This window comes from Erythrolamprus reginae, chromosome 11 (genome assembly GCF_031021105.1).
Source record: "Erythrolamprus reginae isolate rEryReg1 chromosome 11, rEryReg1.hap1, whole genome shotgun sequence".
NCBI classification, from domain to species: domain Eukaryota; kingdom Metazoa; phylum Chordata; class Lepidosauria; order Squamata; family Dipsadidae; genus Erythrolamprus; species Erythrolamprus reginae.
The window spans coordinates 37,787,158-37,813,418 of NC_091960.1; the positions used below are offsets into that span (position 1 = coordinate 37,787,158).

Consider the following 26,261-nt stretch of genomic DNA (forward strand, 5'->3'; position numbering starts at 1 on the left):
CCGGGGGGCCCTAATCAGCCCATTCCCACTTCTGGTGGGCCCAGTAGGCCCGTTTTTCACCCTCCCTGGGCTCTGGAGGCTTCTGAAGAAGGCAAAAACGCCCTCCCCCACCCCCCGGGAGGCCCTCCGGAAGCTGAAAATGCCCCCCCCCCCGAGCCTCTGTGTGAGCCAAAACATCAGGTGGCCGGCACACACAGGCACGTTGGAGCTGAGCGAGGGCAACGTCTTGTGTGCTGGCAGATATGGCTCCGCGTGCTGCCTGGGGCAGCCGTGCCATAGGTCCACCATCACCGTTCTAGAAGAAACAAAGTCCTTTTCGGTCTTTTGCCCAGAAATTGGATCAAGTTTTGATTTCTGGAGCACCCCTGATCGTCTACACCCAGGGGTGCCCACATCTGGCAACCAGGGTTACAGGACAAGCCAAGGTACCACCAGTTCACCTGGTTTAAAGGGAGAGCGCTGTATTTGGAGGCAAACACGACAATGTTTCATGAGAGGCCCGATTGGTCTGCTCCTCTGCGGGAGCTTCCTCCCTCCCTAGCCCGGATCCGAACGCGGTGGAAGCGGCCGAGGAGAAGCAGCAAGGCCTCCCCCGCCAGCAGAGAGGGAAGGTCAGTCTCTCAAGGGGGCTCTGTAGTCTTGTTCTGCCGGATTTGGCTTTTGTCACCTTCACCAGTCCGTGAGCGGAAGCAGCTGCCTCAGAGAGGCCTCGGCCCCCTTGGGGCTGAGGGACCGGCAGGGCCTTCTCTTCCCTGCTGGAGGTGGCTCCTTTCCCCACTGCACACCGGTCCCGAGGCCCAGAAAGTTCATGATTCCCACGAAGGTCACGGATGGAAGCACAGAGGGAGAGAGATGGGTGGGAAATGAGTGGGTGGGGGGGTTCAGGAGAGGGGCAGGCAGGGGCTCTAGCGGATGCTGGCCCCCTTCAGAGATTTGCACGTCAGGTTCCCCAGAGCTGTCATGAGATTCTTCCCCTTCCACTGGGCCACAAAGTCCTCCGAAATCTGGAGGTCGGCCTGCGGAGAGAGAGAGGAGGAGGAGGTGGGGCCAGGGTCAGCAGGTAGGTTTGCTTCGAAGGTCCAGAGCTCCCTGGGTCGCCCCAAAGGGGCTTTTTCCGGAGGCAACTGGACTTGAAGACGATTCACTTCTCATCCAAGGAGCTTCAGTTCAGACAGGACAGTGGGGAAGGAGTATGAATCCTCCCACTCCCCTCTGTCCCGTCCGAGCAGAAGCAGCAACAGCATAGCAATAGCACTTAGACTTATATCCCGCTTCCCGCACTATCGCACTCTAACCACTGTCCCACCAAGGCTCTAAGGTCCTTGGATGAGAAGCAAAACATCTTCAAAGAAAGCCCACCTGATAAAAACACCTGTGGGAGAACCGTCACCTGGATGACTGAGAATCTTTCCACCTGGGTCTTTTACCCAGTCAGTGGGCTCCAGAATAAAAAACACAGCACAACAACAGAGGCCCCTAGGTAACACACACACACACACACACACACAAGCACCACAAGGCTAGTCCTCTGTGCTCTCTCCTCCGCTCTTCCCCCTGGCTACTACCCTCCCGTTCCTGCTGCAGGAGAGTCTCCTCCTATCTTCTTTAGGCTGCTTATTTCCCAGAGGGACCCTCCCCCACCACAGCTGGCTGCCTCTGCTCAGCTTGGGGGGCCACCCACTGCTGTGCTGCGGAGGGAGAGGCCTGGAGACCCCCGGGCAAGAGCAGCACAGGGACTGACTAACACCAAGCGGCAACACATGGGTGGTGTGTTTGTTTAGGGTGGGAGGATGAAGCTCAAGGTCCCCCTCGGCCCTCGAAGCCCCTGGAGTGATGGGGGCAAGTGGGCCCGTCTTGGCCCACTTTTGGGGGCAAATCAATTGCAGAAATGCGCCAAAGAATCCCAGGCAGGAAAGAGCCGTTCAAGGGGAACAAGGGAGGCTGGAGAAGCGATGGTGGCCTTGAGATTTAAGCAGCTGTGAGAAAGAGAACCAACATAACTTTGTTTAGTGCCTGTGTGACCTTCTCCCAAATATTCATCTGCTGTGGACTGGAATTGCTCGTTTGTTGCCTTGGCAGTGGAGCAGCCACAACTTCACCAAGGTCACCGTCGTCCTCTTCTACAATTACATTTGCTGCTGGAAGGACTCGAGGCCGCATGAAGCCAGAGAGGCCTCCTCAGATGGCGCGATGGAGGCAGCTCTTCGGATGCACAAGGAATAGATTCACTTCTACACAAAACCAGGACATGATGACCTAGCACGGTGTGAATATATGGAGAGTCGTGTAATCCTAGGACCGGAAGGGGTCTTTGGAGGTCTCCCAGTTGGAAGCCTTGCCCAAGGCAGGACGCCTGATCCCGTCCCAGACAAGGGGATCTTTTCTTGAAGACCTCCAGCAAGGGAGCACCCACGACTCCAGGGGGCAAGCTTCCCCACGGATGAAGGGTTCTGCGGTCAGGAAATTTCTCCTGAGCTCCAGGCTTGATCTGCCTCTGAGCAACTTCCGCCCACTGCTTCCTGTCCGGCCTTCGGGTGACCCTCTTCTCTGGGACCCTCCTTACGAACTGGCAGACAAGGATCACGTCACCCTTCGTCTTTCTCTCTGTCCCTCAACCATTTATGGTCCAGCTGAGCTTACAGACCATCACCTTTGTTCTGTGCACACTTTCCAGGGTCTCAACACCTTTTGTTGTATTGTGGGGACCCAACCTGGGTGCAATAGTCCACCTCTCACAAGTGTGAAGCAGTGCTCCCCCTCCCCCTGATCCTGATTCTCTCTCCATTGATGGACCCTAGGACTGGGCTGGCTCTTTTGGCACCTGCAGCACAGCTGGATCACACCTAAGTGATTCCCCACCAGGAGCCCTGGACCTCCCACAGCCACTATTGTTACCTCCACTATTGAACCTAATTATTTGTCCAATCTGCCACTGAACAGCCATGGGTCAAGACATTCAAGCTCTCAGTCCTTTTCCCAGAACTAGAAATGATGCCACCTGCCGTCTCGGACTCTTCCCAACCAGGACGATCCAGGGAATGGAGCCCCTCCCTTAGGAAACCAGGTTGCAACACCTTGGTCTCTTCAGCCTCGAAAGGCGGCGTTTAAGGGGTGACTTGATCGAAGTGTATAAAATCCTGCATGGGATAGAAAAGGTGGACAGAGAAAAATTCTTTTCTCTATCCCACAATACTAGGACGAGGGGCCCCTCCCTAAAGGTCATAGGTAAGAAAGTGGGGACAAATCAAGGGAAATATTTCTTCTTCACCCAGAGGGTCCTTGGTTGATGGAATTCCCTTCCAGAAGAGGTCGTGACAGCTGTCAGCCTGGAGAGCTTCAAGGCAGGATTAGACTGATTCGTGGATGCCAAGTGTATTGGTGGTTATTGAAACGGATGTCCATGTGCTGCCTCTATGTTGCAGGCAGGGTTCCCTTGGGTCCCATTTGTTGGGGGTCCAGGGAAAGGGAGGGTCTTGCCTTCTCTTTCTGCTCAAGATCCCCATAGACAATTGGTGGGCCACTGTGGGACACAGAATGCTGGACTCAAAGGGCTTTGGCCTGATTCAGCCTGGCTCTCCTTAGGTTCTTATGTTCTTCTCCTCTATGAAGAGAGCCGAGGATTAAGGGCCACATAAAAATGCTGAGATTCTTCAGGGATGGAGTTTGGCCTCACTGAAAAGCAGACGTGTGCAGGCTCTTCTTCCCCAGGAAAGGGTCTCGCCCCAATTTGCAGTAGGCAACCCCGTGCAGAAGCCCAAACTCTTCCAACTGCTCCCCAGGCCTCCTGCAAAAGCTGACCCCTTAGGGTGCCCAGCACTCACCTGGACAAGGGGGCTTGTTTGAGTTGCTGACACCCCCCCTCAACAAATAGATGCTGCTAGGGACCCTGGGCACCCCTGCACCGAGACACAGCCTCTCTGCTCACCTGCAGTTTCTCAAACACTTTCTTCTTGGGCTTCAGCTCTTCGTCCGGTCGGCCACTCTGAAACCCTTCCACAAACACTCGTTCTCCGGGACAGGAGCCTGTCGGAGGGTCCAAGGGCTCCACCTGGCAGGGGTCTCCAGAACTGAGATGGGGGGACGGAGGAAAGAAGGCATCCGTGGGAGGACGTGAGCGCTGCCACGTACAAGATGCTTCTGGGAAGAGGGGCCACCCCAGTTCCTCCCCCCTGCCCCCCTCCTCCTCCTCCTTCCTTTGCTGACCTGAACGCACAGAGCAGCATGGCCTGGGACTCCACTCCCCGCATCTTCTGGGCCTTCATGTTGCACACCAGCACCACCAGCCTGTCCTGCAGCTCTTCCTTGGGCACAAAGGCCACCAGGCCACTGACCACCGTACGAGGCTCGGCCTCCCCCAGGTCAATCTTCTCCACGTACAGAGAGTCGGCATCGGGGTGCTGTGGGCGTCAGACGGGCAACTCAGGGAGCAGCTCCCCCCCACCCAGTGGGACAGACGCCACTCAAACGGCACCCACGAAGGCCCCTCACCTTTTCCACACTGACCACTCTGCCCACCCGGAGATCCACGCGGGACGGGACGACTTCCTCCGAGTCAGAGTTCTTTGTGGAGCCTTTGGCAGCAGATTCTGCAAGGAAACAGCCGGCAAAAGGAAGAGGCGGTGGGGCCTTACTAAGGGTTTACACAGCGGTTCTAATAGAATAGAGAATAGAATCGGGAACAGAATTCTTTATTACCTCCGGGACCGCCTTCTGCCGCACGAATCCCAGCGACCGATTATGTCCCACAGAGTGGGTCTTCTCCGGGTCCCGTCAACTAAACAATGTCGCTTGGCGGGACCCAGGGGAAGAGCCTTCTCTGTGGTGGCCCTGGCCCTCTGGAACCAACTCCCCCCAGAGATTAGAACTGCCCCCACCCTCCTTGCCTTTCGTAAGCTACTTAAAACCCACCTCTGCCACCAGGCATGGGGCAATTGAGATTTCTTCTCCCCCTAGGCCCTTACAATGGTATGCATGGTATGTTTGTATGTGTGTTTGGTTTTCTATATTAAGGGGTTTTCATTCGCTTTTAGTATTGGATTATTATTGTATATTGTCTATGATTGCTGTTAGCTGCCCTGAGTTTTCGGAGAGGGGGGGCATATAAATCCAATAAAACTTGAAACTTATTGGCCAAGTATGAAACACACCAGGAATTGGTCTTTGGTGCAGATGCTCTCAGTGTACATAAAAGACAATGTACACTTGTCAGGAACCATGAAGTCCAACACTTAATGATTACCGCTTCATGTGCCTTTGTTTCTACAGCCGAGGGTCGTATGAGCTTTTCTGGCTGCTTCTCCTCCTGTTGCAGTGATCGTCCATGAGGACCCCAAGATCTCGCTTACAGCTGTTGTTTTGAGCCAGGCTTCACCTGACTTATAATTATACCTTTGCCTTTTTCTGTCTACATGTATAACCTGCTTTCTCCAGATTAAATTTCATTTTGTTGGAAAGGACCCGATGGTCAAGATTCTTTTGGATCCTGAGTTTATCCTCTGGGGTCTTGGCTCATTCCTGCCAGCTTAGTCTCATCTGCAGATTTGACGAGTTCCCCTTCTGTTCCCTCATCTAAGTCATTTATGAAGATCCTGGAGAGCCCTGGGCCTAAGACGGAGCCCTGTGGTACCCACTGCTTCTCCCCTCTATGCAGATGTGGTACCATTAAGGGCTACTCACTGAGTGTGGTTTGTCAGCCAGTTCTACTTCTATCTGGTGGTAACGCTGTCTATCCCACATGTTTCTACTTTACCAAGTTGTCCAATTCTAGTTGGTTCAAGAATTTAAAGATTTGGTGCACAATAATGATTGGAATGAATCATTTTCTAAATGACGACTTTTTATAGTCCTAGGAAACTTCCTAATCTCTCCCACAAATCTTGGATTCACAGAATGCCTAAAGTCAGGTTTAAAAAGATGATCCTTGCTCTTATAGCATGCGACTTTGATCTGTAACCCTGCTGGCTCGAATAGGAAGGTTTGCAAGAAAGTTGGGACACCTCACAATCTTTGGAAGAAACATTCTTTTGACCCAAAGCTTTGGGGGGAAAGGAAGAAACCCACTGAATAATATTCTACAGTGAACCCTGCTATTGGTACGTTGTATATTATTCCCAACACCTGTACACTGATACAATATATAGACAGATTCAATTCCTGTTGCCCCTCTGTTTATTAGTGCAAAACTGTAAGCACCTCTTTCTTTGGATCGGGAGAGGACCCCTCTGTCTGAAAAACGAACAAAATAAAGAATTCCAAAAAGATCTAAAGTTAAGCATAAATGCAAATTATTTTTACTCTCGGTGGCTTGTCCTTGAGATGCTTCCTTTCACGATTCTGATTTTCTGACTTCAAATGAGCAATAAATAAATAAGGCTGTGGAATACATCTCATTAGTGTTTGCAGGCTGATTCCCACGAGGGCTGCACCCAAAGAGCCTCGTCCCCCACACTGTCCAATCCCAGCCAGCAAAGGCCAGAGGTGCAAAAGGCAAAGCCATTTAGCTCGGGGCAAAAACCTCGGTCCAGCCTGCCGTGACCTTCTCCTCCCCGGTGTCACCGGCCTGGTTGTCCAGTCCAACCCCGGTTGAGGAGTGGCTCGGTTAACAACCACTCAGGGAGCTGCTGGGGGCTTGTTGGAGAAGCTCTTGTGGGGCGTCAGCTGGCCAACTTTTTTCACTGAGGAATTTATTTATTTATTCATTTTTAATGCCCTCTTTCTCCTTAGACTCAGGGCGGCTTATAACATGTTAGCCATAGCACTTTTGAACAGAGCTAGGCTATTGCCCCCACAATTTGGGTCCTCATTTGACCCACCTCGGAAGGATGGAAGGCTGAGTCCACCTTGAGCCGGTGGTGAGATTTGAACCGCTGAACTGCAGATCTACAGTCAGCTGCAGTGGCCTGCAGTACAGCACTCTACCTGCTCCGCCACCCCGGCTCTTGCAGGTGCAAAGTTTACTTGCTGTGAGCCGCCCTGGTATTGGGCAGCATAGAAGTCTAAATAAATAAATAAAATAAAGGTGGGACAGTGAGGTCCACTCGCCCCCGTGGCTCTGAGTGCTAGAGGAGTCCAGCGCAATTCTGCACCTGGGCAGGTAGTGAAATCGCGCACGGACATGCAGGGGCGCCACAGGCGGGATTTCTCTACCTGCCCAGGTGCAGTAGCATAATTGCGCTGGACTCCGCTAGCATTCTGAGCCACAGGGGGCGTGAGCACATCTCACTCTCCCACCTTAGCAGCCCCCCTCTGGGTGGTGCAAAGCAGAAACGGAGAAGATACGGGAGGTGGCTCTCAGGCCCCAACCTCAGCTTGCATCTTGCCCAGGAGGCACATGGCAGCCCAGTACGCCCCCCCCCCCCTCCCGCGGCCCTTACTTGCTGTGGAGGGATCGGGATACGCGGAGCTGGCGAGTTTCTTCATCTGTGAACTGCTGAACCTCTCTCTGATGGGATCCAGGAGCTTGTTCAAGGCCACCTCGATGGAGCTCTTCAGGTCTCCCGGGTGGACAACCTGGCCACAAGATCAAAGCAGCAGCAGACGTGAGTCTTTCTTGGACACCGACTCTCTGAGCAACAGCTGGCTATGTGCTGACCCTCAGGAGGACTGCCTCCCTCCTGAGCAGCAGGGAAGGGGTCACTTGGCAGGAGAGAACCGGGCAGCTGCACATTCAAAGCCTCCCTCGGCCAGAAGGCTACTCATTTATTTATCCGTTACATAGACCTGCCCCCGTCTTGACTTAGGGCTTCTTGGGTGGCTGACAATAATACAAAGGAAGAAGAACGAAAGCCACGTAAACAGGAGTAAAATAATGGCATCATATGACAAAGGAACAAAAGGAGAATACACCATCCACATGGCAACCCAAAAGATGGAGCAGAAAGCGGGGGGAGGGGGGGAGGACTCTGGCATCAACCCTGCAGCCCCCCCCCCCCCAGCATGGAACAACCTAGGGCAGGAGGTTTCATTGGGGTGGGGTGAGCGCTGCAGCAGAGAAGCCTCTTCCTTCTTCTGGATCCCGCTAGTTGGACTTCTTTGACTGACAGGATCCGAAGTAGGTGGGCTTCTCCTAGGGCAGGGGTGGGCAAAGTGGGCTCTTCTATGACTTGTGGACTTCAACTCCCAGAATTCCTGAGCCAATCATGCTAGCTTAGGAATGCTGGGAGTTGAAGTCCACCTGTCATAGAAGAGCCCACTTTGCCTACCCCTGGCCTAGGGGACCGAGGTGGTCCACCAAGTTGCCTCTTATGCCCTGAAGGGCTTTAAAGGTCAGAAGCAACAGCCTGAACTGCCCCTGGAAGAAGACTGGGATTAAGTGAATTTTCATGATAAAGAACATTGTTTTGACTTTTCAAACGTGCAGAACAGCAGAACGTTTTTCTCAAAACACCCGAGAGTAAAGTACAGCTAGGAAATTACACAGATTTTCCGCCAAAGCCCGCAGCCCCCGGCCCTTCTGACCCTGGGCCCTTCCCCATGTTACCTGCTGCGCAAAGTCCTTCTCCAGATCCCCATAGCTTGTGTAAGTCTTATTGCCTCCCCACTTCTCATCTCTCAGGATCACAAACTCTGCAAGAAAGTGGAGATGTCTGTTAAGCAAGAGCCCAGGCACACACACACACAAGCCCACCTACCCAGCACCCTCAAATGCTCTTCTGGGTAGGATGGTGCTGGGCATCACAACGGCCTCTGGCCTTTGCCCACTTGGGACCCTCACCTGATCTGAGGGGGAAGAGCACGTGCTTGATGAAGGACAAGACCCCATTGTTCTCCACGTTCCCTGGCTCGCAAAAAGCCTTCTTCAGCTTCTTCTTCACGTCCTCTTTCCGATCCAAGAGGTCAATCTTAGACTCCTAAAAAAGGAAGAAAAGGAGAAAATGGACAGATGTTACTCTTTAGCCAACATTGGAAGGGTTTTTAAAAGAAAAATAAAAAGGAACCACGATAGGGTTTTCATCATAAAGAACATTGTTTTGAATTTTCAAACGTGTGTGTGTCTGAGATTTGTACCTGTGGATTTTTGGGAGGAGGATTCTACCAGAGAGCTCGACAGAACAGGTTTCAATAGGGTGCATTTATATTAATTGGTTATAGTGTTGTTTCCCAACCGTGGCCACTTCAAAACGGATGGACTTCAACTCTTGGGTTTCCCCAGGTGTCACAAATGCAGATGCTGGCTGGGGAATTCCGGGTCCACCCATTTTAAAATCCCCACACCAGAAACCCTGGATTGGAGTTAACATCACATGCATAACATCTCCCCCTTGAGAGTCAGTGAATATTTGAATATCACCCTACAGCCTCTTCTTTTTGGTCAAAGTTTCACTGAGCGTGTGAACAATTGGCTGGAATCCCAAGCGTCTGTCCGCCAGGTTGTGCTGCAGGCCGATTCCCGACACGGGGCAGAGGTTGTGTGCCACATTTTGGGCGCCACCAGATACAATGCAGCCACTGAACCAGGTGGATTCCACTGCCACCTAAGAACCCATCAAATGTCATCATGTCACCGGCCCAACTTTTCTTTGCCCTGGAAAATTGAGGCTGTTCCTTTGAGATTAGCAAAATCATGTCCCTTGTGGTGTTGAAACAGGGTTTCGGACATTGGCTTCTTCTTCATTTCTTCAAGTGTTCCATTTTCTCCCTCATTTTGTTCCTTCCGTTTACTTGCCTAACTTTACCTGATTTACGAATCCCCTTCCCGTATACCCAGCTCGATGAATTACCTGTTCTGTGAGCACAACTCCCATCCCTGAAGGGCCCCCCAGGAGAGCCCCCTCTCCCCCGCAGGAGGCAGGAGGGGCGTTGGGGACCCACCTCTTCCGAAGAGCTCATTTTGCTGCCCGTCAGTCCAGGCACCATGGGGTTCATCAGGTGGATGCGCTTCGTGTAGCCCAGGGACGGGAGGTACTACAGCAAAGAGAGAAACACACACACACACCTGTCACACACAAACAATTCAGGAGGCTGAGGGGAAGGGATGGGGCTTAGTGGATGAAGAGACACAAGCAAATCCTCCAAGAAGCCGGTTGAAGAGGTGTCATAGGCCGAGCAACCAGAACCGCTTGTGGGTCAGCCCAAGTGGATATTTTATACCCGATGGCCTGTCTTAGGAGACGGTCTGCCTTCCCTTGAGAAATGGCCAATGGAGACCTAAAGTCTGACCTCAGAGGTTTCTTCCCCTGAGCGGACTAAGCTGGGCTGTCTCTTCCCTCCCCCCAGGGGGACCCCCTCCCCGTCAGCCAGGGCTTCCAACCAGTGTTCCCTCTAATTTTTTTGGGGGGTGGGCGGAAGAGTATAGTGTCTGAGCGGCAGTCCCTTCAGGACTGGGCGGCACAGATAATAATAAATAAATAAATAAATAAATAAATAAATAAATAAATAAATAAATAAATAAATAAATAAATAAATAAATAAATAAATGAATGAACGAACAAACAAACAAACAAACAAACAAACAAATAAAAAACCCACCCTGTTTTGCCTCAGAGAATTTCAAAATAAAATACTGTACTGTGTGTCTATAACAGTGAGCTCATAATAAGGCAACTCTATCAATATCAAAATGCCACTTAAATAGTTGAGCTAGTTTCAAACTACATTTTGATTTTCTTTCTCTCTTCCTTACTCCCATTCTTTTTCTTTCTCTTTTCCTTCCTCTCTTTTTTCTATCTGTTTCTCTCTCTTCCTCTCTTCCTCTCTCTCTCCTTCCCTCTCACTCTTTCCCTCTCGGCTTCTGGGCAGGTTTGGAAAACTCTGAGTTGATGGTGATTTTTAAGTGAGCGATTGCTCCCTGCTCAGCTTAGAGGGAACTATGCTTCCAACACACCTGGAGAGGAACTGCCAAAAGGAGACCCCTCCCTGACTGAAACCTGCCGCCTGTTGTGGGCCAGGTTCAGTCTCTCTCTGGGCAGGGAGAGGGTCCCAGGTGCTGGGCTCGTCCCTTGCTGGGAGACAAGAGCTTTTAGAAAGTATCGTGGTTACAACCGAAGGCACCAGAATTTTGGCTCTGCTTTTACCTTTTCTGCAAAAGTGAAAATCTTTCTCTGATCCACTCCTCCAAACTGCGCGTCCACTTTCAGATACTCTTCATCCAGGGCCTGCAGCAAGAGCAAGGAAAAAGGACTCCGTGGGAGGCTACCGACTTCAAGAGAGTGGCCCCCATTTTTGCTTCAGAAGGTGTCGTGTGCAAGGGCCATAACTGAGGGGCAATGAGCTGCAGGAACTAACCGGGAAGGAACAAGTTTCTTTGTTTAACCACAATTAATGTCATGGTTTTTATGCAGCCTGCTGTTTTTAGTTCACGTTTGTAAATGAAATTCAGTTTGGAAATTAATTTGCAAATATATTTATTATTATTATTATTATTATTATTATTATTATTATTATTATTATTGATTGGATTTGTATGCCGCCCCTCTCCGCAGACTCAGGGCAGCTAACAACAGTGGTAAAACAACATGAACAATCCAATTAATAAAAACAACTAAAAAACCCTTATTATAAAAAAACCAAACATACACACAAACATACCATGCATAACTTGTAATAGCTTAGGGGGAAAGGATAACTTAACTCCCCCATGCCTGGCGACAAAGGTGGGTCTTAAGTAATTTGCGAAACACAAGGAGGGTGGGGGCTGTTCTAATCTCCGGGGGGAGTTGGTTCCAGAGGGCCGGGGCCGCCACAGAGAAGGCTCTTCCCCTGGGGCCTGCCAAACGACATTGTTTGGTCGATGGGACCCAGAGAAGGCCAACTCTGTGGGACCTTATCGGCCGCTGGGATTCGTGCGGTAGAAGGCAGTTCTGGATGTATTCTGGCCCAATGCCATGTAGGGCTTTAAAGGTTAAATATACCCCTCAAATATTGAGATTGGGGAAGTCCAAGACTGAATCGCTTCTAACAGACTTAAAACCAGAGTGTCTCCGCTCCTCTTACTGCTCCAGATGTGCCCTGCCCATCTACCAAAAACTCAGATTGTGTTTTTTAAAAAAGGTAAACAGTTGGCTCAAGGTATGGACGTCTCTTTTCCATCTTCCAGGAATTGCGGTGGGTCCTTGAGCGTGGCCTTACCTGCAGCCCAGGGTAGAGGAGACCACTGAGGAGGGGGTGCTCCACCTGCTTCACCACTTCTGCGCCCGCTTTCTTGGCATCGTGCTGGGTGACCATGGAGGAGAGTCGATAGACATCCAGCGTGTACTCCCTGGGCAGGAAGAAGGGAAGTGGTCAGTGGGGTAAAACCTCCTTCCTTTGCCAGAGATGCAAATGGTCTCGGGACTGCAGAGGTTACTATAGGGTACGTAGGCCTTTATTGAATGGGCAGCTGATCCCTACATTGATCAGCACAAAGGAAGAGCATGCAGTAGGGTCAAGAAGGTAGCCAATGAACGCAGAAGGTCGCCAAATAGCCACAGAACTGTAACTGAAGTCTTCAAAGAAAGAAAACACCGCAAGAGGCTTTCTTGTACGAAATATACTGTATCTTAGCAAAAATGTTTCTTTAAATAGTTTTACTCTATGTCACAAACTCTTTAAGTATTAACCAATATAACAAACCATCTTCAATACTATCATACAACTACCACAAAACGACTACAGCTATTACAACTACCATACCCATGCAAGGGGGCATCTTTTCTTTATATAGTTCCCCGCCAATCAGGTTGCAACACAATTGGTAAACATATGATTACACACTAATTATTGCTTACATAGCCACACCATGGTTATAGGCCTTTTTCCTGCATTATAATATTATCTCAGGATGTACCAACTCCTAACCGCGAGTTTGCGGAGAGGGGCGGCATATAAATCCAATAAATCTAATCTAATCTAACAGGTAGTCCTCAACATACGACCACAGCCGAGACCAGAATTGCAAAAGGGAAGGTGGTGGTGAAGGGAGTAGTTTTACCTTTTGGGTTGTTTAGTGAACCACTGCAGTTGGCAGGTGAATCAAACGGTCATTATGCGAATCCGACTTTCCCCACTGACTCGGCTTGTTGGAAGCCACCGGGGAAAGTGGCCAATGGCCATCACGTGATCCCGGGGTGAGGCAACTTTCGGAAACGCATGCCGGTTGCCAAGTGGCTGAGTGTTGGTCAGGTGACGGTGAGAATGCTGCACCTCTCTCTCCTGCTTGACAGCTTTCATCCACCATTTAGGTTTTACTGATTTTTCTTATAAACAGCCCAGAGTCGTTGGAAACCAGGAGACATACAGGTATATGAAATAGTAATTTTTTAAAAACCTGCCTTTGGCATCAGGTTCTATCTTTCCCAGAACTTCTCCAGGTAGTTGCTTACTTGCTGAGCTGGAAGTCGGTCCCTCGGACGAACCGGAGCTTCTCCAGCGGCACCCCGATGCTCTCCAGCATTGCCTTAATGACCCCCTCGTAATACTGGGTGCGCAGCTCCAGAAGTTCCCACGGAGCCTTCATGTTGTCCAGGTAGGCGTGGAGATCAGCGAAGAGAATGGTCACCTGGGAGACATAGCGGGTGGGCAGGGGTCATATGGGCTGCTGTCTTTTCGGTGAGGCAACGTCTCTTCCCTTGCCCGGGGTGCGTGATTGTGTGTGAAATCAGAAAGCCCCCCCCTGCCCTTAAAGCCAAAACCAGAATGAAAAGGCCACCTGATTGGAGGATGGGAGGGTTTGAAGAGTGCTGCGTAACTCCGACGCCTCCTTCTTAAGCCCCCGCAAGGTAGGCAAAGACCCCACCCACTCTGGGCAGTTCTGGGGCCAGAGGTGGGTTTTCACCTGATTCCCAGTGGTTGCCTCGTATTGAAAAATTGAGGGGAGGCAAACCTCGTTCTTTCCTCTGAATCCCCAGAGAGAAAACGGAGGGGGTTCGGAGCCAAGGGCTGTTCCCCTTGAAAGCCTGGCAGAATCTACCAATCGCACACTGCAGAGTCCACTTGGCCACCGAACGGACTGAGAATCCTTTAAAGGCTCAACCCTCCCCAAAACCTAAAAGAATCACAATCTCATCCGTTCTGTATGGCTGCCCAACAATCACTATTGTTATCAACTGCAGCAAATTCTATCTAATGAATAAAAACCCTGCAAACAGGAGGCGATTTGGGAGTTAATTCCCTAGAATCCAGGATTCCAATGCAGTTGTGAGGTTCGGGCCACAGTTTAAATAGTTTGATGGAAGAAAATGAGCTGGCTGTGCCCACTAAGTCAACAGGAGCCAAGAGACATTCCTCTGTCAAGGTACAGCGTATTCTTCCGCCTCTGGTTCCCTTCCCACCCTAGAGATACAGGTTGGTGTGGTTTATCTAGTGACTCAGCGTCGCACACGGGGAGAGACCCACGAATGCAAAGTAGGGCAGGGTTTCTTAATCTTGGCAGCTGGACTTCAACTCCCAGAATTCCCCAGCCAGCTTTGCCCATGTCTCCCTCTCCAGGGGTCTCCAATATTCCACAGGCCCTTCAGGCCACGGCGGCAGCCACCCCCTGACCCCCACCCACCCCCGCCCAAGGACCCAAAGGAAAAAAGCAGAGTTGGCCCAACCTCACAGCCTGCCTTGAGGAAGTCTGCGATCTTGGACATGGGCACGAAGTAGGCGATGTGGGGCTTGCCCGTGGTGGCTGTCCCCCAGTAAATCCTCAGCTCCCGCTCTTTCAGGATGGCCTTCAATTTGTCCTCTCCAAGAACCTCCTGCAAACAAAGAGGATTCGCTTAGAAGGTTTGCTGGCCATAGAAACTTTGCCGAAAGTCAACATTACCATGTTTTGGACTATGGGAATATAAGACGCACCATACTTTTGGGGGAGGAAAATAAGACAAAAACTGATACCCCCAATCAGCTGTTCCCAGAGGTGAATTTTAGCAACAGGTTCATTGGTTGTGAGCTTTGTGCCTTGTTCCCCCCACACACACACACACCTCTGAAACTTTCATGTCAAAGGCTTTTTTTTCTGAAGCTCAGTTTCAGAGACTTTTTTCCAGCCTTTGAAACCTCCGTTTGAGAGGCTGAGCAGAGCTACATCTGGAGTAAAAGAAGCACCCAGATTTTCACTCTCTCTTTTGGGGGGAAAAGGGTGCATTTTATACTCCAAAAAATACAGTAAACTCCTTGGCTGCAGCAGAACTCTTCCCAAGGCCAGCATTCACAAAACTCCCAGACTTGCACAAGAAATAACTAAAGCTGCCTGGAAACCCAAGTGATCCAATCGTGGCTGGATGACACCTTGAGCTCATCAGAGAAGTTCCTCTGTTGCTGCCAGTCTTGCCAGACTAAATGTGCTCTCTTGAAATAAGCTCTTCAGGGCTTTGGACCAGACTACCTCTGGAACCGCCTGCTACCGCATGAATCCCAGTGACCGATAAGGTCCCACAGAGTTGGACTTCTCCGGGTCCCGTCGACTAAACAATGTCGTTTGGCGGGCCCCAGGGGAAGAGCCTTCTCTGTGGCGGCCCCGGCCCTCTGGAACCAACTCCCCCCAGAGATTAGAACTGCCCCCACCCTCCCTGTCTTTCGTAAACTACTCAAGATTCATTTATATCGCCAGGCATGGGGGAGTTGAGATATTCCTTCCCCCTAGGCCATTACAAGTTATGTATGGTATGTCTGTGTGTATGTTTGGTTTTATAATAAGGGTTTTTAGTTGTTTTATTATTGGATTGTCACATGCTGTTTTTATCATTGTTGTTAGCCGCCCCGAGTCTACGGAGGAGGCGGCATACAAATCCAATAAATTATTATTATTATTATTATTATTATTATTATTATTATTATTATTTAGGGAAGTCAGGTCCCTATTGTTTCATTCATTCATTCATTCATTCATTCATTCATTCATTCATTCACATCTGTATGCCGCCCTGAAGGACTCTTGGCAGTTTACAACAACAATCCCCTTCAGGGATTCCTAGCTAGCCGTTATTAATTTCACACACACACACACACCAATTTCAGCCCCAGATCCCACCACATTCTCTGGCCCCTGCAGAGAGCAAGAAGTGAGACCTCCCCACTGCAACCGTTATCTGATCATCCCTGCAGCAGACGAGCAGCCAAATCAGGGAGGGCAGTGGGTGGCATTCCTGCATTCGGCACTCACCTTTTTTTATCACAATACAGATTTCTAGTGTGACTAAGAGGGTCTTAAAATCTTTACCATGCTGGCTGAATAATCTAGCCTTTCTGATAACCTACCTGAGTTTCATGTAATTCAAAAGCTTGAATCTTGCCAAGGCTCTAAGCTTTTTGAAAACTCAGGGAAGTAGTAGGGAAAGGAACGGGGCCTCTGCAGGGGGTCTTTGGCTGACGACAATTGAGCCCAACATTCTGTTGCTAAGTTAGGTTCTGCTCTATGTCTTTCTTGCCACTATGTTGAAGTGAATCGCTGCAGTTGTTCAGTTAGTAGGACAGTTGTTAAGTGAATCTAGCTTCCTCATCGATTTTGCTTGTCAAAAAATCACAAAAAGTGATCACATGATCCTGGGACACTGCAACCACGCAATTGCAAAGTGTTTGAATTCTGATCACGTGACCATGGGGATGGTGCAATGGTTCTAAGTATGAAAAGCCATCACTTTTTTCAGTGTCGTCGTAACTCAGAATGGTTACCAAATAAACTGTTGTAAGTCAAGAACGACCTGTATCTCCCCTCCCCCTTTCCTGTGGTCTCTGTCTGATCTTCTCCAGATGCTGCTGCGTCCACCTGAGGTTTCTGATCTTGCCCCTTCCACCCCCCTCCCCAGACAAAGCTGCTCCAGTCAGCTACTGAACCGTTGGCTGCTGTTGCATCTCCACCAAACACTCCTGGCCCTCATCAACATTCTCCAACTTCTTCTAAATCAGTGTTTCCCAACCTTGGCAACTTGAAGATATCTGGACTTCAACTCCCAGAAGTCCCCAGCCAGGGAGTTGAAGTCCAAATATCTTCAAGTTGCCAAGGTTGGGAAACACTGCTCTAAATAAACTACCATACAATACTAATATACAGTATAACTCTTATTAAATATCCACCACTACAACCACTAAGCACTAACTGCTATAACCAACCCCCCTCTGTATCAAGCCACACCCATGCCAGGGGGTTCCGCCTTATATAGGCTACAGCCAATCAGGTTGCAGCACAAGTACAAGCCCACGATTACATGCTGACCAGGGCTTTCATCAGCCTCTCCCAGGGTTTCAAACCATTTACTCGCATTGTGATATGGCCTTCAGGAATGAACTTATGTCTGACAGCCCCCCGGTTGAAGGGCTGGTCTCTTCCTGCCACCCCGGGCTCCTCCGCCCCCACTTCACCACCACCACCACCCCGCAGCCACGTACCTGCAGATTCCGGGTGATGAGGTGCAGCTTCTCCTGGGCGGCCAGTTCGTCCCCCATAGTGGCGCCCCGCCGGCTGCTGACTCACGTCACCCACCGCCCGAGCCTGAAAGCCAACGAGAGGGCCCGGGTGGCCGGGAAGGGGGGCCCGCTGCAGTCCCGGGCGCCTTCGGGGAAAGCAGGAGGGCAGGCGGGGCCTACAGGGAAGCAGTGCACCTGCCGCACGTCGCTTGGCCAGCTGCGTCCACGCCGGGTGGCACTCCTTCCCTCAGCCTGGCGCCTGCGCAGCTCAGCGTCCCTCGCCTCCTGCCGCTCGGCGCTCCTCCTCCGGCCTGACGCCTGTGCCAGCTTGGCGCGCCTCCCCTCGGCCTGGCGCCTGCGCAGATCGGCGCTCCTCCCCCCTCCTGCCGCTCGACGCTCCTCTCCTCGGCCTGGTCCCTCTGCGGCGCGAAAACGAAAGGCCGATCGGCACTGCGCGGCCAGGGAGAAGGGGCGTGGCCTGCGCCTCTCCGGCGAAGATGGCGGCGGGTGAGTTATTATTATTATTATTATTTATTAGATTTGTATGCCGCCCCTCTCCGTAGACTCGGTTCCTAGAGCGGTTGGAACGAGGAGCTTTTCGGCGGTCTTTTCAGTCGGTTCTGGGGGAGGGCGGGGGGAATTGGCACTATCTGTGGGTTAAAGAATATTTCAGTGACATTTATGAACAAACTCAGAAAACAACCGTTTATTCGAGCATTACTAACTCTGCCTTTGGAATATCACAAAAAACGCCTTTTTTCAAGGTTTTTTTTTACAGAGCTTTCCCTCATTGGTAGGAGAGCTGTGGAACTCTCTTCAGCCTCAGGAGAAATTCGCCTCACCTGTTGCTTATAACGGAGGACTTTGCTTTTTAAAGGTTATGCCTAGCGTTCAGTTCTACCACAATTACATTTTCCTAAACATAAACACCCTAGAAAACGTCCAGAGATGTTTTACCAGAAGAGCCCTCCACTCCTCCACTGGCAGCAGAATCCCCTACACCAGTGTTTCCCAACCTTGGCAACTGGAAGAGATCTGGACTTCAACTCCCAGAATTCCCCAGCCAGAGAATGCTGGGAGTTGAAGTCCAGATATCTTCAAGTTGCCCAGGTTGGGAAACGCTGCCCTACGCAACTAGACTTAGAATCCTAGGTTTAGAAAGAACCACACCGCCTTAAACACCACCTAAGCAGAGCCCATAAAATCATCTGCTACAACCTCCTTCTTGTCAATGATTACTTCAGCTTCAACCCCAACAACCCACGAGCACACAACAGATACAAACTTAAAGTAAACAGCTCCAAACTCGACTGCAGGAAATACGACTTTAGTAACCGAGTAGTTGATGCATAGAACTCACTGTCAGACTCTAGTACAGTGATGGTGAACCTATGACACAGGTGGCACACGGAGCCATATCTGCTGGCATGAGAGCCATTACCCTAACTCAGCTCCAATGCATGTATGTGCCAGCCAGCTGATTTTTGGATCGCACAGAGACACTGGGAGGGCGTTTTTGGCTTCCAGAGAGCCTCTGGGGGGATGGGGGAGGGCGTTTTTACTCTCCCCCAGCTCCAGGGAAGCTTTGGAGCCTGGGGAGCGTAAAACATGAGCCTACTGGGCCCACCAGAAGTTGGGAAACAGTCTGTTTCTGGCCTCCAGGGGGTGCGGGGAGCTGTTTTCACCCTCCCCAGGCATTGAATTATAGGTGTGGGCACTCACACATATGCAATAGCACGCACACATGCTCTTTCGGCACCTGAGGAAAAAAAGGTCTAGTCTAGTACCATCACCTGGCTTGACTTTTAATTTACACGACGAAGCCTCCTTCCAAGTACATGCAGTCTCGGGAAGAGGAGGAAAACCATGCTTCAACTTTGTCAAAAAGTTCAGCCTCCAGGCAGATGGAGACCACTTGGATTGAAACAGGGCTTTGGTTATAAGGTTATCCTACCTTAGTCTTTAACCTGGAGAGTGGAGGGTGGGATCCTTAAAATGTAGTGGTCATTTATTTATCTATCTATCTATCTATCAAATCTATCTATGTATCAGATTTGTATGCCGCCCCTTTCCATAGACTCGGGGCGGCTCACAACATAATAAAACAATTCATAACAAATCTAATAATTTACATTTTAAAATTTAAAGTAGTTAAGAAAACCCCATTTTTAAGCAGACATACCTACAAACATACCATACATAAATTATATAGGCCCGGGGAAGATATCTCAATTCCCCCATGCCTGACGACAAAGGTGGGTTTTGAGGAGTTTACGAAAGGCAAGGAGGGTAGGGGCAGTTCTAATCTCTGGGGGGAGCTGGTTCCAGAGAGTCGGGGCCGACACAGAGAAGGCTCTTCCCCTGGGGCCCGCCAACCGACATTGTTTAGTTGACGGGACCTGGAGAAGGCCCACTCTGTGGGACCTAATCGGTCGCTGGGATTCGTGCGGCAGAAGGCGGTCCTGGAGGTATTCTGGTCCGATGCCATGAAGGGCTTTATAGGTCATAACCAACACTTTGAATTGTGACCGGAAATTGATCGGCAACCAATGCAGACTGCGGAGTGTTGGTGTAACATGGGCATTTGGGTCAAGTCGCGTTCTCTGCTTCTGTAGTAGTTTCTTAAAGTTGCTTTCTCCCGTGCTTTAGGTTCCAGGAGCAAGAGGCATTTAGAAGAGGCGTGTGAAGAAGACGGCGCAAGAGACGCGAAAAGGCAATGCTGCGTGCCCAGCAGGTGCTCGTCCTCCCAGGCCCCTTCTCTCCCCAATGGAAGAGAAGCTTCTCCCGCCTCTTCCCTGAGCAGCAGTGGATGCTGGGATAACGACTTGGACGATGCCATCCTGGCTCGTTCGGATGAGGAAAAGCCGGATTCTCCCACCGGACTCTCTCGCGAAGCTGAGGATGAGCTCATAGCAGAGGATGGGGAGACCTCCCCGTGTTCCTTAGCAGTTGGAGTAAATAGCTGTGAGGATGCGAAGAACGGTGTCCTTTTAGCGTGTCCCGAATCCGCGCGGCCTCTCAGGGCTCTGGATGAGGTTGAAAGCACAAAACCTCTTCCTCAGGCCGGTTCTCCCGCCAGCTCAAGCGAGGGGGCTCTTTCCACGAATGGTTTGGAACAGTACTTGAATAAGCGGTCTCAAATTCAAGCGGAGTTTGGTGCGAATCGCAGCGGCCTTAGGATTCCAGAAGCTGCTTCAGATGCAACAGCTTCTTTGAATCCAGAGAGAGGCCTGTCTGGGAAAACAGACAATGAAGCATTACAGACGGTGACGAGTGGTTTGTCGGTAGGAAGCCCACTAGAGGCCGAACACAAAGCCCTTGGCGCAGTGGTTGACCAGTCCTCCGCAGAGAGACAGAGTCCTCCCCTAAGTTGCAGCCAGCTCAGAGGCAAGAACACAAGCAAGAAAGAATTAGATGCTCTTGACTTGCACGCGGTGTCCACTCGTGTCAATGGCCAAAGAAAAGATTGTGTGGAAGTTCCCGATGTTAAAAAATCAAATAGGTCAGAAAACCACCCCCTCCCCCTTCTTTACGGTGATATGCTGTCAGGTGTGTGATTTCTCTGACCACCTGGAGTTAGACCTGCACCTTGTTTTTCCCTGCTTAGTGTAGATGATGGACCGAGCTGACTAATCTTCAGAAGGTGGAAATACATTTGAGGATTTTGTGTGTGTGAGACGTACAACGGGTTGGCTTCCCACTAGGTGGTGGCAGGCACTAAAGGTTTACTCTCGGGGACAGATTCCACGCCCTCTCTTTTCCTGTGTAGTTTGGAAATAGTTGACATGTTTTGGTTTTCTTTTAAATCTCATTTTCCTTATTTTCCTTTCTCCCCCTACTCCCCAAAATCTCAGTTTTTCTTCTCCATGGATATGACAATGTTTCCTGTTTGAAATATGGCACAAGATTTTTTCTTTTTATCAGTTGAAGTCTTCACCCTGCAGAGGGCTAAAAGCTTGTACTTTCTCAAAACCAATATTTAAGCTATTCAAGATAACTTGCATATATCTGATGCTAGGCAGTGTTCCTTTCTTAGTTGAGCAGGTGGTATATCGGTATTTTTCCTTTTCCCATTTTATAGTATATTGACAGGATGGGTACAAATGCTTAAAATTTGGAAGTAAAATCTTTTTTATTTTTGGTTGTCTGAAAGTAGCAGAAACAACTTCTGTGCAATGACATCTTGTTTTAGCTTTCAAAACATTCCTAGTGATTTGGTCTTTCCTAGAAGATCATTTGTGGTACATTTGCAGATTGTTGTTTTTCCCCCTCCTCTCCTAGTCCTGTAAAGCGTAAACGGATATTAATTCAAGAAGCAGACCTTGAGTCGAGAAAAGCGAGGTACATCAATGCCGTCCTTAACCACGCTAGCTCCGTCCCGTCTCTCATAGGTAAGTGCAAGGGTAGAAAGGGAGAGTGGTGGCTGATGGAAACATCACTAAGGTCAATGTGGAGATTAGCATTCTAGGCCAGTGTTTCCCAACCTTGGCAACTTGAAGATATCTGGACTTCAACTTCAACGTTCGCTGGCTGGGGAATTCTGGGAGTTATTATTATTTATTGGATTTGTATGCCGCCCCTCTCCGCAGACTCGGGGCGGCTAACAACAATGATAAAAAACAACATGTAACAATCCAATTTAATAAAACAACTAAAAACCCTTATTATAAAAACCAAACATACACACAAACATACCATACATCACTTGTAATGGCCATGGGGAAGGAATATCCTAACTCCCCCATGCCTGGCGACAAAGGTGGGTCTTGAGTAATTTGTGAAAGTTGAAGTCCAAGTATCTTCAAGCTGCCAAGGTTGGGAAACACTGGCTTAGACTAGGAGTCTCCAACCTTGACAACCTTAAGACTCGTGGACTTCAACTCCCAGAGTTCCTCAGCCAGCTTTGCTTAAAGTCTTAAAGTTCCCAAGGTTGGAGACCCCTGGCTTAGACAATGTTGGGCTGATTAATCAAGCAACAGTTGGGATTTTCTTGGCACTGAACAAATCTCTGGGTCTTCTTTTTCTGTTTCCTAACACATTAAGGATCGTCTCTTTCTTTATATTCCAAAATGTTGTTAGTAGCGGAATCTCCCTCCTAACTGACATGTTTAGATTAATCTTCTGTTCTACTGAATTCCAGACACCGTCCATGAGCTGCACACCCTGGTAGATACAGTCGCATCCGAATCCAATTACAGCCACCCAACAGACTTGACCGTAAGGTATGATCCCTCTGAGACGCCAGGCAGAACTTATTGGCAAGGGTTTTTTCCCCTGGGAGGCAGCTTTGTAGATCTCACAGCCTGTAAATATCATTATTTCAACTTTGAGGAACTAGGATTTACGGTCTTATCAGGTTGGCAAATTAATCTTACTTACCCGTACTGATATTTGGGTGATAAAGATCACAACGTAGATTAATAACAGTGAGAGACGCATATGAATTAAAGAGACCAATGCTCTTTTCAAGCATTTATTTCCCAGGCTACCAATAATTAAATTAAAAATTGGGGATAAAATTAGACAACTGAAAAGAAAAGAAATTTTTATAATGTGAGAGATCATTATAGAAGTGATTATTTTAAAAAGATAATGTCTTGAAGCTTCTATTTGACTCTAAGCACAGCCTTCTTATCTGAAGAAAATCTAGGGGAGGGAGAGGAAGCTTAATTATTATTATTATTATTATTATTATTATTATTATTATTATTATTATTTATTGGATTTGTATGCCCCGGGTGGAGCATGGCCTTGACATGGTGGCTGAACATCTTTAGAAACGATCAACAGAATTTGACTTGCCTGCACATCCTTCTCTTCTCCTGAACTGCAGGCCAAGCAGTCCTCGACTTATGGCTGTAATGGAGCTGCCCTTTACAGGTGTAACTCATGATGGTCATAGAGCAGGTCGCCCACGTGTTTGACCTGATCGCAACCTTTTTTCGGTGATTGTTAAGTGAATGTGGCAGGCATTATGCAAATTCATTATTTGCTATGTGATGGTTTTGCTGAGAACTGGAAGCAAGGACCAATTTTCAGCAAAAAACTTTGTAATTTGCATTCACACACAGAAGGCCATATAATGTGGGCTTATTGCAACTGTCCAAAACACAGTCACATGACCGGGGGAGTTCATAAGTTCGGAACCAGGTTGTAAATGCTTTCATGGAAATAACCTGCATCATCACTAAGCAATCGGTCACCTATACCGCCAGGCATGGGGGATCTGAGACACCTTTCCCCCAGGCTCATTATAATTTATGTTTGGTATGTATGTGCTGTTTGGTTTTTAATTATGATAGGGTTTTTAGTTTTGTTTTAATATTAGATTTGTGCCATTATAATATTGTTTTTATCGTTGTTGTGAGCCACCCCGAGTCTTCGGAGAGGGGTGGCATACAAATGTAATAAATTGAATTGAATTGAATAAATTGAGCATTAGTTCTATCCCCATGAAGACCAAAACAGCAAAAGCAGTCAATAGGAAGCAATAGGAATAAAAATCCCCCTTTCTCCCAAATCCTCTGGCAGGACTTTGGATTCTGATCAACACGGTTGTTTTGTCGAAAGATAATCTGACCCACTTCTAATAAAAATAAATAATGCAAATTTCTTGAGGCTGCAGTTTCTGAAATGGGACTGGATCAAGTTAAGTAAAGAGAAGGCAGAGGGTCTTAGGCCTAGAAGGGGACAGAAGGCAGGGAAGAGTGGAGAGCAGCCGGTTTGTGGTTTACCAGGTTGAAAAGTGAGGGTGGGGCTCCCAGCACTGTGTGGAAAGCTTCATGGAGGAGAGAAAAAGGCAGAGGGGATTGTTTTCAGGGTTGGGTTGTTGCTCTTTTGCTTCCAAGTTTTTTTCCTTCCTTCCCTCCATAGGAACTACAGCAAACGGAGCAACAGCAAAACGCAGCGATTCAGCCTTGACCAGTGGGTTGAGCACAGCAGGCGCAACTTTGCCCGGTTCGATGGCGTCCCTGACCGCTTCAAGCGCAGTCCCATCCTAAGCCAAAGAGGAGATTTTACACAGAGTTGTTCTTTTAATGTTTAGGTACCAGCAGATCAATTTAGTTAGTGTTTGTGTGAGTTACTATTAATATGACGGTCAATTTAATGTATTTGTTTTTTATTACAAATATTTGTATACTTTGTCCTAGGTATTTTTTACTGCTGAATATTTTAGAAATGATGTGTTTTTACTACTTTATTTGATATTGCACCTTGAATGTGTTATGTTTATTTTAAAATTCTGGGACCTTATTATCCTTTTTCTCGTTTTTGTGTACTGCTTGATTGTGTCCAGATTAATTGTCTACCTTTTGGTTAATACGAGGGTTATCTGGAGAGGAAGGTTACAAGGCACGTAGCTCTTGCAGGGAACGTTCCCGGGGGAAGATGGTGTGACTATTGTGTAGCGGGAACCCACCAGAAGAGACCGAGCAGGGCCAGCGGTCAGTAGACCATCGACTGGCGTTGTGGGGAAGGTTAGAGATGAGTGTCCTCATTCTGTTTCCCTCCAAGGGCGAAGTGCGCGCTGTCATGCGCTCCCTGAATGCAAAGGGCAGGAACGCTGCTGCGATGGGGGCCCAAGGTTTTTCTCTCCGATTGCTGAGTTTTGAATTTTTGGGTTGAAGGAGAACAGGTATGGCGCCACGGCATTGATTGACGTTTGCTCTCTGGAGTCGGGTGATGAGCCCAAGTTTCATCTCCTGTCACTCTACAGTTGAGAAAAACCACACCTTCAATCTTGAAATGGTCAAGAAATTATCGGGCGGCAATGACTCTGTCGATTGTGTGCTTTAATAAGCATCTTGGACACCCATCTGCAGCAGCTTGAAATCGATCTATACTATACTCATTTTCATTATCAGCAAAAATATGTGAAACACATAAAAAATAGTTTGTCGGCTATAAAATTAACTGCCTGGATGGTCTGTGGAGGAGTATGCTTCCCCCCGTATTTGGGTATACCAGGGAGATTTGAAAGAAAAATATATGTGTATATATACACACACACATATATATGGACAACATGCATACATATATAATCTAAGGATTCCAAGTAATAGTTCGATTGCAAGCAAGACTAGAAGACCGCTCGTCATATGTTATAGTCTCCAGTCCTCTAATCATCCTGGTTGCTCTTCTCGGCGCTTTCTCCAGAGATTCAATGTCCTTTTTGTAGGGTGGTGACCAAAACTGGATGCAGGACTCTAGCTATGGTCTAACTATGGCTTCATAGAGTGGTATTAGTACCTCCCTAATCCTAGATTGTATCCCAATTCAGGATTGCATTGGCTTTTTTGGCTGCCGCTGCTCTCTGCCGGCTCATGTTTAGCTTGTTGTCTACAAAGACTCTCAAGATCCCTCTCGCAGTCGCTGCTATTGACTGTGGTTTCACCCAGTTTAGATGTATATTTGTATGGTATCAATAAATGTACAGTTCCATTCCGGAGACCTCCGCAGAGGGTACAAAATAAGGAGACTGGAAACTAAAACATACGAAGAGCGGTTGCAGAAACTGAGCATGGCCAGTCTGGCGAAGAGAAGGGCCAGGGTGACATGGTAGCAGTTCTTCCAATACTTGGGGGGCTGCCCCAGAGAGGAGGGGGTCAGGCTGTTTTCCGAGGCATCAGAAGGCCAGACCAGGAGCAACGGATGGAAGCTGACCAAGGAGAGATTCAACCTGGAAATAAGGAGGAACTTCCTGACCGTGAGAGCGATCAGCCAGTGGAACAGCGGAGGTTGTGAGTGCCACAACACTTGAGACTTTCAAAGGGGGACTGGACTGCCATTTGTCCGAAATGGTGTAGGGACTCCTGCTTTGGGAGGGGGGGTATTGGGCTAGTTGACCATCTCTAAAGAGAGAGAGAGAGAGAGAGAAAGAAGTTGGACAGCTCAGAGAAAGGGGGTCCCAGACACGGTTCCTTGCATGGCACATTCACATTTAGGGGAAATATTTC

At 49.0% G+C, this 26,261-nt stretch overlaps 2 protein-coding genes across 3 annotated transcripts; one reads left to right on the top strand and one right to left on the bottom strand.

The window, feature by feature from the left end:
* Positions 1-441: 441 nt before the first annotated feature.
* YARS1 (tyrosyl-tRNA synthetase 1) lies at positions 442-17,709 on the bottom strand. Its single transcript, XM_070763877.1, has 13 exons — positions 17,287-17,709; positions 14,511-14,657; positions 13,299-13,474; positions 12,067-12,196; positions 11,013-11,093; positions 9,811-9,903; positions 8,714-8,849; positions 8,480-8,565; positions 7,374-7,509; positions 4,489-4,586; positions 4,204-4,397; positions 3,926-4,067; positions 442-1,016 (listed from the first exon to the last, which is right to left on the bottom strand). Exons 1-13 carry the CDS (start codon positions 17,341-17,343, stop codon positions 906-908), a joined length of 1,587 nt encoding a protein of 528 aa, XP_070619978.1. The 5' UTR covers positions 17,344-17,709; the 3' UTR covers positions 442-905.
* On the top strand, positions 17,468-24,558 carry S100PBP (S100P binding protein). 2 transcript variants are annotated; one of them, XM_070763879.1, is made up of 5 exons: positions 17,468-17,811; positions 19,954-20,806; positions 21,586-21,695; positions 22,445-22,526; positions 24,178-24,558. In XM_070763879.1, exons 1-5 carry the CDS (start codon positions 17,802-17,804, stop codon positions 24,347-24,349), a joined length of 1,227 nt encoding a protein of 408 aa, XP_070619980.1. In that variant the 5' UTR covers positions 17,468-17,801; the 3' UTR covers positions 24,350-24,558. The 2 variants fall into 2 exon arrangements, with proteins under 2 accessions (XP_070619980.1, XP_070619979.1); XM_070763878.1 differs by lacking the exon at positions 22,445-22,526 and having other exon boundaries at positions 17,722-17,811.
* The last annotated feature ends 1,703 nt before the right edge of the window (positions 24,559-26,261 follow it).